Genomic DNA, 13,383 nt, shown 5'->3' with positions numbered 1-13,383 from the left:
CCAGGTCTGAACCAGCTCCCCCAAAAGCTGCAGGTTTAACTGAAAACAGCTTAAGAAGTGCTCCTGTCTCTAGCACCCAGGTCCCAGTGGGATCCAAACCCCAAATAAATCCGTTTTACTCTGTATAAAGCTTACACAGGATTAACTCATAAATTGTTCGCTCTCTATAACACTCCCAGAGAGAGATGCACAGCTGTTTGCTCCCCCAGGTATTAATACATGCTCTGGGTTAATTAATAAGCAAAAACAGATTTTATTAAATAGAAAAAGTAGGATTTAAGTGGTTCCAAGTCGTAACAGACAGAACAAAGTACATTACCAAACAAAATAAAACAAAAACACACAAGTCGAAGCCTAATACAGTAAGAAACTAAATGCAGGTAACTCTCACCCTCAGAGATGTTCCAATAAGCTGCTTTGACAGACTAGACTCCTTCCTAGTTTGGGTCCAGCAATCACTTACACCCCTGTAGTTACTGTCCTTTATTCAAGTTTCTTTCAGGCATTTCTTTGGGGTGAAGATGGCTTGGCTCTCTCTTGAGACAGCTGAAGACAAAATGGAGGGGTTTCCAGGGCTTTTTATATTCTCTTTCTTGTGCAACATCACAGCAACAGGATGGAGTCTCTAGCCACCTGGGCAAGTCACGTGTTTATGGATGATTCAGCTTTTTGCAGGCCGACGCCATTGTTTACATGTGAGTTTGAACGTTCCCAGGAAAGCTCAGATGTGGATTGGCGTCTCCCAAAGTCCATTGTTAGTTAAATACTCCCAATTACTGGAATAACCTCTTCACGCTATGCTGACCAAATCTGTCTTATGTGCTTCCTACAGCAAACACTTTAAATACAAGCGTTGAGCCAATGCCCATAACTTCAGATATAAAAATGATACATGCATACAGATAGGATGAACATAGTCAGTAGATCACAACCTTTGCAAAGATACGTAACACATCATACCTAGCATAAAACCTATTCCAGTTATGTCATATTTACACTCATAATCATATTTCTATAAAGCATTACGGGGTGCAACATCACATATGGACCTTATGCTTCAGCTCATCAAAGTCCCAGACATCTGTATGCTGACTTTGCCTTAGCTCAAAATACAGGATGTGGCCTGTGTGGGCCTTGCATTACACCCAAACTACTTTAATATAAACCTGTAAACCTACCATAACATGTCATGGAGTCATCAGGGAGAGGCTCTGGAACTGCTCCATCTGAAGCCAGCCAGGATATCACTGTCACCAGGACAAGAAGCTTACAAAGTTACGTGGCTTTGACCTTCCTGGGTCTGACCTCAGAGCATTCAGCATCCCCTTCCACACCGTGTGCTTCCTGCAGCAAGTCTGCCCGGGCAGGGGTCTCGGGGAAGCCAGGGGGCCCTGCACCCCAACTCCGTAGTCAGATGTGACTCTCAACCAGTGTTGTAAAACAGAAGGTTTATTAGTTGACAGGAGCACAGCGTAGAACAGAGATTATTACCACAGAAATCAAGGACTTTCAATCAAGGCATTCCAGGCCCTGCACCCAGGACTCCCCACTCTCCAAGTCCCAAAACGCAGGCTGTCTGGGACCCCGATGTCTGGCCTGCCAGGTGCTCCTCCTCTGGCCTTTGTCCTGCTTTTGGGCAAAACGTGTCACCTGTTTGCATCCCCTCCTGGGGCTCAGGTTACATAGGGCATCGGCATCCTCTCTGTGCAGACAGCTGGGCAGCCTCACCTGCCCCGAGGGCCTCAGTAAAAGTCCGGCAGTACCCAGCCGTCCTGATAAAAGCTTGGACCTGTTTCTTAGTATGGGGAGCCGAGCTAACCAATCTCTGATCGCCTCCACCTTAGCCTGCTCTGGCTTTAGGCAGCCGCTCCCCACCTTGGGGCCCAGGAATGAGATATCTGGCATCCCCACATGGCAATTCCCAGCTTTAATAGTCAGTCCTGCATCCCGGAGCCTGTCCGGCACTTGTTTAACCTGGGACACATGCTCCTCCCAGATCTGGCTAAAGACACAGATATAATCCATGTATGCCAGGGCAAAGTCCCCCATCCCCCTGAGTAATTGGGCCACCAGGTGCTGGAAGGTTGCAGGTCCCCCCTTGAGGCCAAAAGGAACTAATATAGCCCCAGAGGGGTGATAAAAGCAGATTTCAGCCTGGCATCTGGATCCAATGGCACTTGCCAGGAGCCCTTGGTGAGATCCATACTAGTGAGGTAACGAGCCTCCCCCACCCCCACCCCAGCTTGTCTAGGAGCACGTCAGGTCTAGGCATGGGGTAGGCATCGGACATGGTGATGGCATTTAGCTTCCAGAAGTCCTCACAGAACCGGATAGACCCATCTTTTGGGGGGACCAGCACCACGGGAGATGCCCAGGGCTGGAGGATGGCTGGATCACCCCTGGAGACAACATGTCCTTGGCCTCTTTCTCCAGGTCTTGGGCAGTTTTCCCCATGACTATGAAGAGGAAGCATCTTACAGGAGAGTGAGCTCCTGTCTCCACTCCTCCATAGCCAGGTTAGTGAGCCCAGGCAGGTTGGAAAACAGCTGCAGATAGGAATGCAGCACCTCTCTGATCTCTGCCTGCTCAGTAGAGGTTAGCTGGTCAGAGAGAGGAACTGATTCCAGCGATGGCCCAGCTCCTGTCTCAGGGAAGAGATCCACCAAGGGATCGTCTCCCTGCTCCACCCACTGCCCACACACGGCTAGTACCAAATTCTCCCTGTCAAAATACGGCTTCATCATGTTGACATGGTTCACCCTGTGGCTGTGAGTCTGGTTAGACACTTCCACCAGAGCTCACTTCTTTCAGCTGCTTCATGACCTTAATAGGCCCAGCCAGGCAGCTTGTAGTTTGTTCTTTCTCACGAGAATGAGAACCATCACCTGGTCGCCAGTGGCACAGGTGCGGACATGCGCTGAGCAGTCATACCAGATCTTCTGCTTCCTTTGGGCCCTGGCTAGATTCTGCCTCACCAAGCCTATGAGCTCAGTGAGTTTTTCCCAGAAAGTCAATACATTCTCCACCGCTGACTCCCCATCGGGAAAGGCCTTCCCCTCCCATTCATCCCCCATTAAGTCCAGGGGGGCCTCACTCACCTCCCATACAGCAACTCAAAAGGAGAGAACCCTGTAGCTTCCTGGGGCACTTCGCTGAACACGGGGTAAATACTTGTCCCAGTCCTGTGGGTGCTGGTTCATAAAGGTCTTCAGCATCATCTCTAGAGTCCCACTGAATCTCTCCACAAGACCGTTGGACAGAAGATGATACACTGAGGCCCAAGTGTGCCAGACCCCACGCTTCTCCCACAAGCACCAGAGCAGGGCTGACATGAAGTTGGACCCCTGATCTGTAAGGACATCCCTGGGGAACCCCCCCAATTCTGAAAATGGTCAGCAGCGAGTCTGCCACAGCGTCTGCCTCAACAGAGGAAAAGGCCACTGCCTCTAGTACCAGATGGCAAAATCTACCACCACCGGAATGTATTTCTTCCCTGACCGGGTTGCCTTGCGGAGGGGTCCCACTATGTCCACAGCCACTTTCTGAAAAGGCTCCTTTATGATGGGCAGAGGTCTTAAGGCAGCTTTTCCCTTATCCTGGGCCTTCCCCACGCTCTGGCAGGGCTCACAGGACCTGCAGTACTGCTGGATGTCATCAAAGACTCCGGGCCGGTAAAAGTTTTGTAGGAACCTTGCCTGGCGCACTGGATCTCTTGGTGTCCCGAGAGAGGAATATCATGGGCCAGGTACTGCGGTGGTACTTCTGGAGGACCACCAGCTGCCTCCAGATCCCTCACAACTCCAGTGCTCCTTGGGGAACCCATTCACAGTACAGGAATCCCTTCTCCCACAGGAATCCTTTCTCCCACAGGGATCTCTCCCAGGGGCAGTGCTGTGGCCAGCAAGGTCCATCAGCTTCTCCAAGGAAGGATCCTTCCGTAGCTTGGCTTGGAATTCACTGGCTGGGGAAGAGATGGCAACCTGCTCCCTCTCGCTGCCTGGGTCTGGGCTCACAGCGCCACTAAGCCCTGTCCCTGGTGGCTCCCTTCCCACTGGGGTAGGGCCCCACACTCTTTGCTGGCTACAGGTCATGACTTGGGCACTCCGGGGCCCACCTGGCCAATCCTCGGTTGGGAGCTGATGGGGCAGCCCATGTCTTTGGGGCCCTTCTTGGCCCCCCATATCAGACACACCCTAGCTATGGCTACCTTAATTGGGGGCCTGCACATGCCCGTCAGGGTCAGATAGGTGTTGGGCACCCCCAGTCTGGGGCCATCATCTCAGGCCATGCCATCCATGGCCCCTCTGCCCACAGGAATTACACCTCATGTCCCATTGGTCCCCTGGGGCTGATCAGTCAGCCCTGGTATTGGCTGCTCCCCTTGGAAGGGGTTTATCCAAGTCTCCCTTTTGGGGAGTCCCTGAGTGACTCCCCTCCACACCAACGTGGGTCTGTCCCCTTGGGATTCCTTCCAGAGCCCTACCTGCTGTCTGCAAACTACTCAGCCAGCTGCCCTGTGCTGCACTGGGCAGTCCTTCGGCTTCTTGTCCATTAGCCACATTCTCAGGTCAGGGAGGCAGCTCTCATTCATCTTCTCCAGCCCCACCAGTTTGATCATGTCCTCCTTGGTCTGGGCCCCAACCCCATTCTCCCACTTGCGGGTGTATCCCTTCATCCAGATGGCCAGTTCCAGACAGGTCACCCCCGGGGTGTTCTGCAAACTGCAGAGCCTTTTCCTGTAGAGCTCGGGGTCAGCCCACACTTGTACAGCAGGGCTTAGATGAACAATTCATAGTCCCCTGCTTCCACCCCATCTATCTGCCTGAACAACCCGATGGCTTTGGGACCCAGTAAGGGGCAGGTCAATCTGGTGCAAACTGCAAGCCTTCTCAACGGCAGTACGGAAGGCGTCCATATCCTCCCCATCCATAAACTGGGGCAACAATTTTATATCAAAGTTCCCTGCAGGCTTGGCCCCTCCTGGGCCCATCCCCACTCACCATGGTAGGGGTCTCTCTGCTTCTCAGCTCCACCAGTGCCACGTCTGCTTTTCCTCAGGTTTTCTCTGTCTCTCATGACCCTCCCATTCTTTCACATGGCCCTGCCATTCCTTCTCACAGCTCTCCAGCTCTTTTAGTTTCAGCTCCATTTCCAGTTCCAGCCATCTCAGCTCCACTGATGGGGAACTCAGCCATGAAGATCCCCTGCCGGTCAGGTAGGTCACAGTGGGTCCAGGGATCACCTGACTGCTTTCAGCTCCTCCTGCAGCCTCAGTTGGGTCAGGGCCCAGGGTGTCCCCTGGAGCTGCCTGGCTGCTCCCAGTCTCTCTCGCGGCCTTAGAGTGATCATTCTCTTCCAACTGAGCAATCAGCTGCACTTTGGTGTACTTTCCAATGCACAGCCCTATCTCTCTGCACAGCTGTACAACGTCCTTCTTAAGGAGACGGTTATGGGCCATCTCTTCATTTTTCCCAAGTTGTCCGGACTCACAGGCCTGTGCTCTCTCACATCCTCATGTTCCTAGGAAGAACCCTATCAGTGACAGTCCTTCTCAGGGGTCACAATCTCTCTCCTCCTCCTCCTGGAACCGCACCTCTCTGAGCCTTCAGCCTGCCTGGCTCTCACTAGTCCCCCTTCGTTTTCCTGCTCCCCAGTCACTTACTGCAGGATGTTCTGTCTACGGGGAGCAGTTGACCCCACCAGTTGTCATGGAGTTGTTGTGGTAATTCTCTGGAGCTGCTCTGTATGAAGCCAGTCAGGACTCTGGCGTAGTGTGACTCCTCTCTCTGAGCACACTGTCAGCAGGGCAAGAAGCTTACACAGCTTTGACCTTCCTGGTTCTGACCTCGGAGCATTCAGCAGCCCCTTCCACACCATGTGCTTCCGCAGCAAGTCTGCCCGGGCGGGGCTCCTGGCCTGCACCCCAACTCTGCAGTCAGCAGTGATTCCCAGCCAGCATCATAGAGTCAACAGGAACACAGCCTAGAACAGAGCTTCTTAGCACAGAAATCAGTGACTTTCAAGCAAGTTCATCTTAGGGACACTCCAGGCCCAACTCCCATCTCCGAGTCCCAAAACTCAGACTGACCTGGGACCCCACTGCCTGGCCTCCAACATTCCCACTGCTCCTCCTCCAGCCTTTGTCCTGCCGCCTCGTGCATCTCGCCCCTGGGGCTTACATTAGGAAGGGCATCGGCCATCCTCTACATGGAGACAACTGGGCAGCCTCACCTGCCCCGAGGGCCTCAGTAAAAGTCACTCCCCCAATTCCCATCACCATGTAGGCATTGGTGCAGCACCCAGGGAAACTGAGGTACACACAGCGTTAGTATAGAACAGTAAGACTCACATGCAACATAACAAGGTGAATAAAACCCCACTTCATCACATAACATTATAATAAAACAAATAATCAAAACCATAAAGAAATAAGAAATCCGTAAGAAAAAAATATTGGCAAGCAAGCAGGTTAGCCTTGTAGGCTACAGTGACTAAGCTCTTGTGGCCACCAGCAGAGAAAAGGAGGAATGCTGCGGCACCAAGGCCCGAGCCCTCTGCAATGGCAAGGTAATGAGTCAGTGGCAGATGACCCCAGCGGGTGACACCTGCCCCACACTGAAGAGAAAGATGACCCTCTACCTTAGATCGCTGCCAATCTGACATGAGGGGTATGGGGGTGATTCATTCTCCATGTCAGTTCTGATGATCAGCTGAATCATGAGCATGCCTGCCCGACCCATCACCCAGGCACCTCAGAGCATCGTCCCACCCCATCCTGTCTCCAGCTGGGGATGATCCCTGATGCTTCTGAGGAAAGTGAAAAAACATTCCAGAATACAGAGAGCCAATGGGGCATCGGGGTCACTCTTCCTGCCTGACCCCTGCAGGGATGTCCTGAAACATGAGACTGGATTGTAATAATTGTCTTCATACAGGGCTGCAAGTGTTATGAGCATGCTGAGCTGCTTTGGTTTAGTTCCTTATCTTCCATCCCCCAGTTCATCTAGAGGGGGAAAAGCCCGGTGTCCCATTCCCAACTCCCTGAGCCAAGAATCCCCCGCTCTGGGGCTGCATCACAGCCAGCATTCCCTAGAGGGAAAGGCCCCGTGATACATGTACTAACCTGCTCACAAAGTGGCAAATCTTCAGCCCCAGTCGGTTACGTCCTGCTCCCCACACTGGAAATACACAAACTGCTGCAGATATGGGATGGGCCGAAAGGAGATGGCTGCAGTACAGACCCATGCAGATAAAAGTCTGGCAGGGATCCCCACCCTCTGGTGGAGCAGCTGTGACCCTGGCAGAGAGCAGGGCAAGGGGATGGACTGAATTGGAGAGTGTTTATCTAGGAGAAGGGGCTCAATTGGGCCACAGAGGCAGGGTTACAGAGCAGAAGGCAGAGTGGGAGAGGGGAGGTGGGATGGGGAGGGGACACTTTGGAAGAATAGGGGGGGCATTGTATGGGGGAGGAAGGAGGAGCCTAAAGGAGAAGGTGGAGTCAGTGGAAGGGGGAAGGAGCCACTGGAGAGCAGAAAAACAGTCCTCTGCCGTGTTTACACACAGAATATTTCAGGGCTGGTTTTGCTTTTCTCTAAGGTCCCGTCCATTTCAGTCCAGCCCAGGAGCTCACTCCTGTCCCCAAGCAGGGCTGCCATCAGCTGAGAGCATCTACAGGTGGGAATGTGAGCTGGAGCTGTGTGAGGTGAGCCCAGGGCTGGGATAGCTGGGGGCTATGGGTTGGGACTGGCAGAGGGGGCAGGAGGGCTAAGCCCAGGGCTGGGATACCAGGGGGCTGCAGCTGGTCAGGACTAAGGGACCTTTGGTCCGTTGTTTTCCTGGGAGCTTGATTCACGGACTCCTGGCTGGGCACAGGGTTACAGGTCAGGACACTGTTAACATTTCCTCCCCTCTTTATCTCAACACAGGGCAGCCCTTCGTACGTACAGGGGGAGCCGGGAGATATGGCCCAGTCACACAGATCAACAGTGGTAAGTGGGAGCCCGTGTGAGATTGGATCCTCCCCGCCCTCCCTCAGGAGCATGGCACCTTCTGGGGATAGGGTGCAGGGCATATCTAGGAGACTTCATTGCAGGCACCTCCCAACGCTGCCCAATTCCTGTTCCAGATGCCTGGTCACTGTTGGAATCAGGGGATCTTCAAACATCAAAGAATCATATAAGATCAGATGAGCTAGTGTCAAACGGCCACAGCTCCACTGGTGTCAATAGTCCAGACTCCAGCTAGTGTATATCGGCCGTAGCTCCACTGGGGTGAGTGACGAGGAGTCATTGTTGCCCTGAGGGAATCACTCCTGGTGTCACTGAAATTTTTTTCCATTGATAGAAACAGAGAAGTCCCCTGCTGTGTCCCATGCCAACCCCATGTGCACATGATCTTCTCCAACTGCCTTGGTCCTGCTGTCAACTGCTCCCCTCTCTCCCTCCCCTTTGTCTCCATCCCAGGGCTCCAGTCTAGTTCCTAGAACATTGGTCCCTCGGAAGGACTCCCTGGGCACAGATGTCTTTCGCGATGACAATGGGGACTGCATTGTCCGCTCCGACCTGGGCTGCTACCTGCAGACAAAAGATTTCCTTGAGAGGGGGCATGACATCAAGATCCGGAAACTGCACCCTGCATGCCAGGGTGGCGATCACTATGTGGGCAACAGGCAGGAATCCAATATCTACATCATCAAGGGCAGTTCCTACCGGGTGGTGAAGGACCTGAGCACAGATAAGGGAGCTCAGGTCTTTGAGCTACATCCCAGGTGCTGCGGTGGGGACCACTATGGGAGGGCTGGTTGGACCTTCTTCATCATTTTCCAAAACCAGGGAGAAATCCGCTGGGTGACTAATTTGAGGACAGCTGGAGGTGAAAAAACCTTTGCCCTGCACCCTGAATGCTGCAATGGGCTCTACTACTTTGGCATCGATCAATACCTAGCCCTGATCAAGATGGATGAGAAATGGGGAGCTCATTTCTACCTGTACCCAGATGCGAGCAAAGACAAGCTGGACTCCTTCTTCTCCATCCACCCAGACGTGTTGAACTTCTTCCCTGGGGGCTTGACCCTCACCAAGGGCATCTCAACCAGCGGCTGGGAGTGCATCAAGACCTTGCACAACAACTCCGATTCCCCCATCACCTGGTCCGACAAGGTCACCCGCAAAGTGGGCTACACCAAACAGAAGATGTCCACCATTGAGAACAACTGGAGCATCTCCGCTGAGATGTCCCTCGGGGCTGGAGAGCTCACCAAGCTCATCTCCCAGCTCCAGTTCTCTCTCAAGGCCGAATACGGCGGGAGAAGCATACGCACGGAGCAGGAGGACTGGAACGAAGCTCGAGAAGAAGAGGAGTCAATCCAGGTGATCCTGGAACCCCAAAAGAACCTATACATCTGGCAGTACCAGCTTGGCATAGGCCAGGAGCCCGTCTTGTTCTGCAGAGACATTCAGTTCACCAAAGAAAACAACCCACCCGACCGCATCCCACTGCCTCCAATCCCCTAAGCGCCCGTGAGGATGGAGAATGCAGCACCATGCTGCTATTCTGGATGCGTGCTTGTGAGCTGCTTTGCCCTAGTATTACCCCTTCCGATCTTTCCCTGAGCTGGCCAGATTTCACCCACCTCATCCTAGCTGTTCTCTTCCTGTTCCCAGCTTTACCCAAATCTTTTCTGCAACAAAGATGGTTTAATTAAACTTTCTTCCCTTCCTATTTTAGCCCACTTCTATTTTTCATTTATTGTGTGATCTTATGATTAACTAACATGTCGTGGCATATATAATCATTGTAAGATGAAGGGAGTTAAATTGTAGGATTATAGAAGGATAAGATTGATGAGTATCGGGGATCATCCATAGCTGGAGATGGGACAGGGTGGGTCAGAGCTCTGAGATGCCTGGCTGGTGGATTGGGCTGCTTCAGTGGAGGGTGAAAAAAAATCCCAATGAACCCCCTGAGCCCTGATACCCTGAAGCATGAGACTGGATTATAGTAATTATCTTCATACAGAGCTGCAAGTGTGATGAGCATGTTGAGCTGCACTGGTTTAGTTCCTTAATTTCCATCCCCCCAGTTCATCTAGAGGGGAAAGGCCCCATGTCCTATTCCCACCTCCATGAGCCACCAACTCCCCTTAGCATGGAGAAGGGGCTTGATGGGGCAGAGTTAGGGGGTGGAAGCGGGAGTGGGACAGGGGAGGTGGAAGGGGAGGGGACACTTGGGGGAAGAAGGGGGGAATTGGATGGGGGAGAAGGAGGAGCCTGTAGGAGAAGATGGAGTCAATGGAAAGGGGGAGGAGCCACTGGAGCACAGTACCAGCAGAGGTGAAAGAAAGCCGGTCCGGCCCGGTATGAAGTACCAGTAAAAAAAGGTGCAGCAGCACACAGGCAGGTAAGTGGAGCATTCAGTAGTGGCTTACTTCCACCTCTTTCGGCTGCATAAAAAACAGTTCAAACTCAAAGCTAATGAAAGCTTGGAAAGGGAAAACTCACTGTCACATTAGCTTCTCTCCTCCTCCAGCCAGGCTGCCCACAGCTAGGGTCCACGTTCCCCCGACACCCGCACTCAGCAGGGGCTGCAGCGGCCCCCCTCTAGCTCGCAGCAGGGAGCAGGGGGGCTGGCTGAGGGAGGAGCCTCCCCAGGACGCTTGCTGCCTACGTAGGAACCGTCTAAATGTAGCTGTTCACTCGGCCATTTAGACCGGATTTATGGGCCATTTCTGGCATCCTTGCTAATTTCACTCACGGTTTTTTGTTGTTTTTGTTTTTTTGGGGAGTGGGGGGTGAGCCCAAGGCAGGGGCAGAATAGAGTAGGCATTTGGCTGCACAGCTGAAATCCAGAGCTAATAAAAGCCAGTGGAAGTGGAAACTCACTGTCACACTGGTTTCTCTTCTTCCTCCTCCAGCCCCAACAACTGTGCATGAAATGAACAAGGATGCCAGAAATGACCCCTAAACCTGCGGGTTGAACCAGGGAGTGAATGTTTAAACGGTTCCTATGCAGGCGTCCTGGGGAGGCTTTTGATTTGGAGGCTTGGTCCTGATCCTAGTCTCTGTGCCTCCCTGCCTGGGGGAAGGACTAGCAAGACTAGTCCGGAGTGAGGGGCACCAGCAGAGCTGGGGGGGTGGGAGAACTGAGCCTGGGCTGGGATAGCTTGGGGGCTGCAGGTTGGGACAGAGGGAACTTTGGTCCGTTGTTTTCCTGGGAGCTCTATTCACGGACTCCTGGCTGGGCGCAGAGTTACAGGTCAGGACACTGTTGATATTTCCTCCCCTCTTTATCGCCACACAGGGCAGCCCTTCGTACTATGGGGTGAGACGGAGGAGACAAGGCCCAGTCACATAGATCAACGGTGCTGAGTGGGAGCCAGTGTGCAGTAGGAACCTCCCGGAGCAGGACCCTGGGCTTTTCCCTCCCTCTCACCCACCCACCCTCCCTCAGGACAACGCCACTCCCTGGAGACAGGCCTGCAGGGCACATCGAGGAGACTTCACTGCAGGCATCTCCCAGATCTGCCCAACTCCTGTCCCAGGTGCCTGGTCGCTGTTGGAACCAGCAGGTCTTCAAGCATCAAAGATTCACAAACCATGAGATGAGCTAATGTCCTACCCTTCCCTTCTCCTCCCTCAAGATTTGACTCCTGTCGATGGACTATTGTTTCCCTCACAAAGACACCCCAGGCACAGACATCTACCCTGGCCAAGGCAGATTCTTCATCGTCCGTGCCAAGCCGGACTGCTACTTGCAGACAGAGGATCCAAAAAGCAGGACTGGTATCACGATCTGGAGACTGACCCCCGCATGCCAGGGTGGGGGTCACTACCTGGGTGCCCATGAACAATCCAACATCTACATCATCAAAGGCGACTCTGACCGGGTGGTGAAGGACTTGAGCACAGACGCTGAGGCCGAGGTCCATGAGCTGCATCCCAACTGCCATGGTGGGCACCACTACATGCACGCTGGTTCCTTTTTTTTTCCATCATCTCCCTAGAGTGGGGGTTGTGCGCCAGGTCCTTGACCTGAGCCCAGCTAAAAAAGAGATGATACTCCCCTGCAGCTGGAATGCCACAAGGGGCTCTGTTATTTTAGCATCTCTGTCACCCCACTCCTGATCCAGGTGGATGAGAAATGGGGGGCTCAGTGCTACCTGGACATGACATGTGCAGCTCAGCCCCCTCCCAGTCTACTTCTCCATCCATCCCAACATGCTCAATTTCTTCCCGGGGGATTGGGCCCTCACCAAGGGCGCCTCAACCGGTGGCTGGGAGTGCATCAAGACCCTGCAAAATGACTCTGATTCCTCCATCATCTGGGCTGACAAGGTCACCCACAAGGTGGGCTACGCCAAGCACCAGATGTCCAGGATCGAGCACAAATAGAGCATCTCCACTGAGATGTCCCTTGGGGCCGGAGCCCTCACTAAGCTCATCATCCAGTTCCAGTTCTCCTTCAGGGCCGAATACGGTGGGAGAAATCCACGTGGAGAAGGACTGGAACGAAGCCTGAGAAGAAGGGGAGTCAATTCAGGTGAACCTGGAGTGCAAGCAGAACCTCTACATCTGGCAGTACTGCCTCGGTATAGGCCACAAGCCCATCTTGTTCTGCAAGGACATCCACTTCACCAAAGAAAACAACCCACCCGACCGCATCCCACTGCCTCCGGTTCCCTAAGCATCCATGAGGATGGAGAACACCAGCACCAAGATGCTGTTGTTGACCTGTGCGTGCGAGCATTGGCCTCCTGGAAATCAATGGGATCAAATCAGCCCCTTCAAATCCATACTTAGCACTTCCTGGCGCACTCCTCCCAGCTTGCAAACTGGGCTCATCCGCTTCCCCTCCCCCAACTGCCCTGCAAATCGCATCACCCGGGACAGGTGATTTCCTGGCATGTTCTCTCTGTCTTCTCTCGCTATAACCAGCAGCCTGAATTCTGCTTTGGGATCATTCTGGGGTCAGATCTGCTGGTGAAGCATAAAGAATTTGTTGAGCCTGTATAGATTATTGATTTTTTTTCAGCATTCCCCTGGTTGCTAGGGTGGAATTTCCTTGAGTTTCTCCTTGGTTCAGGGTCTGTAGAAAGATAAAAAGCGGGAGGGAGCCGGGATGATCATAATTGTCTTTGTACAGGGCTGCAAGTGCTGCAAGTGCTAGCAGCAGGTTGAGCATCATTGATTTAATTCTTTAGCTTCTGTCCCCCCAAGTTCACCTAGAGGGGAAAGGCCCCGTGTCCCTTTCCCACCTCCCTGAGCCACCAGTCCCCCAGCCCAGCACCCTCCAGAGGGGAAAGGCCCCATGACATAACTTGGAGAATGTTTAGCCCCAGTTAGTTACGTTCTGCTGCACCTGAACTGGCCGCTTGGCCCTGATTGG

General features: G+C 53.1%; 2 protein-coding genes and 1 long non-coding RNA gene across 4 annotated transcripts in view; 1 reads left to right on the top strand and 2 right to left on the bottom strand.

The window, feature by feature from the left end:
- Window positions 1-233: 233 nt before the first annotated feature.
- On the bottom strand, window positions 234-7,213 carry LOC127031577 (uncharacterized). Its single transcript, XR_007768564.1, has 2 exons — window positions 6,640-7,213; window positions 234-5,929 (listed from the first exon to the last, which is right to left on the bottom strand). It is a non-coding gene; the product is annotated as an uncharacterized LOC127031577 (long non-coding RNA).
- A 299-nt stretch (window positions 7,214-7,512) lies between these two features.
- LOC127031544 (uncharacterized) lies at window positions 7,513-13,007 on the top strand. 2 transcript variants are annotated; one of them, XR_007768563.1, is made up of 4 exons: window positions 7,513-7,674; window positions 7,926-7,988; window positions 8,463-9,566; window positions 11,299-13,007. XR_007768563.1 is itself a non-coding variant. In XM_050918475.1 (3 exons), the coding sequence occupies exons 2-3, from the start codon at window positions 7,962-7,964 to the stop codon at window positions 9,510-9,512; spliced, it is 1,077 nt and encodes a 358-aa protein (XP_050774432.1). In that variant the 5' UTR covers window positions 7,514-7,674; window positions 7,926-7,961; the 3' UTR covers window positions 9,513-9,725. The 2 variants fall into 2 exon arrangements, 1 of the variants encoding a protein (XP_050774432.1); XM_050918475.1 differs by lacking the exon at window positions 11,299-13,007 and having other exon boundaries at window positions 7,514-7,674; window positions 8,463-9,725.
- The window catches only part of KHNYN (KH and NYN domain containing), a 23,777-nt gene continuing 23,383 nt past the window's right edge, over window positions 12,990-13,383 (bottom strand). Inside the window, exon 9 of the mRNA XM_050918450.1 lies at window positions 12,990-13,083. Within this exon, the coding sequence (XP_050774407.1) occupies window positions 13,077-13,083 (7 nt within the window). The 3' untranslated portion in view covers window positions 12,990-13,076. The remainder of the gene's footprint in view (window positions 13,084-13,383) is intronic.

The sequence above is a fragment of the Gopherus flavomarginatus genome, chromosome 11 (assembly GCF_025201925.1).
Source record: "Gopherus flavomarginatus isolate rGopFla2 chromosome 11, rGopFla2.mat.asm, whole genome shotgun sequence".
In the NCBI taxonomy this organism is placed as follows: Eukaryota; Metazoa; Chordata; order Testudines; family Testudinidae; genus Gopherus; species Gopherus flavomarginatus.
This window is presented reverse-complemented; position numbering and strand designations above follow the sequence as displayed.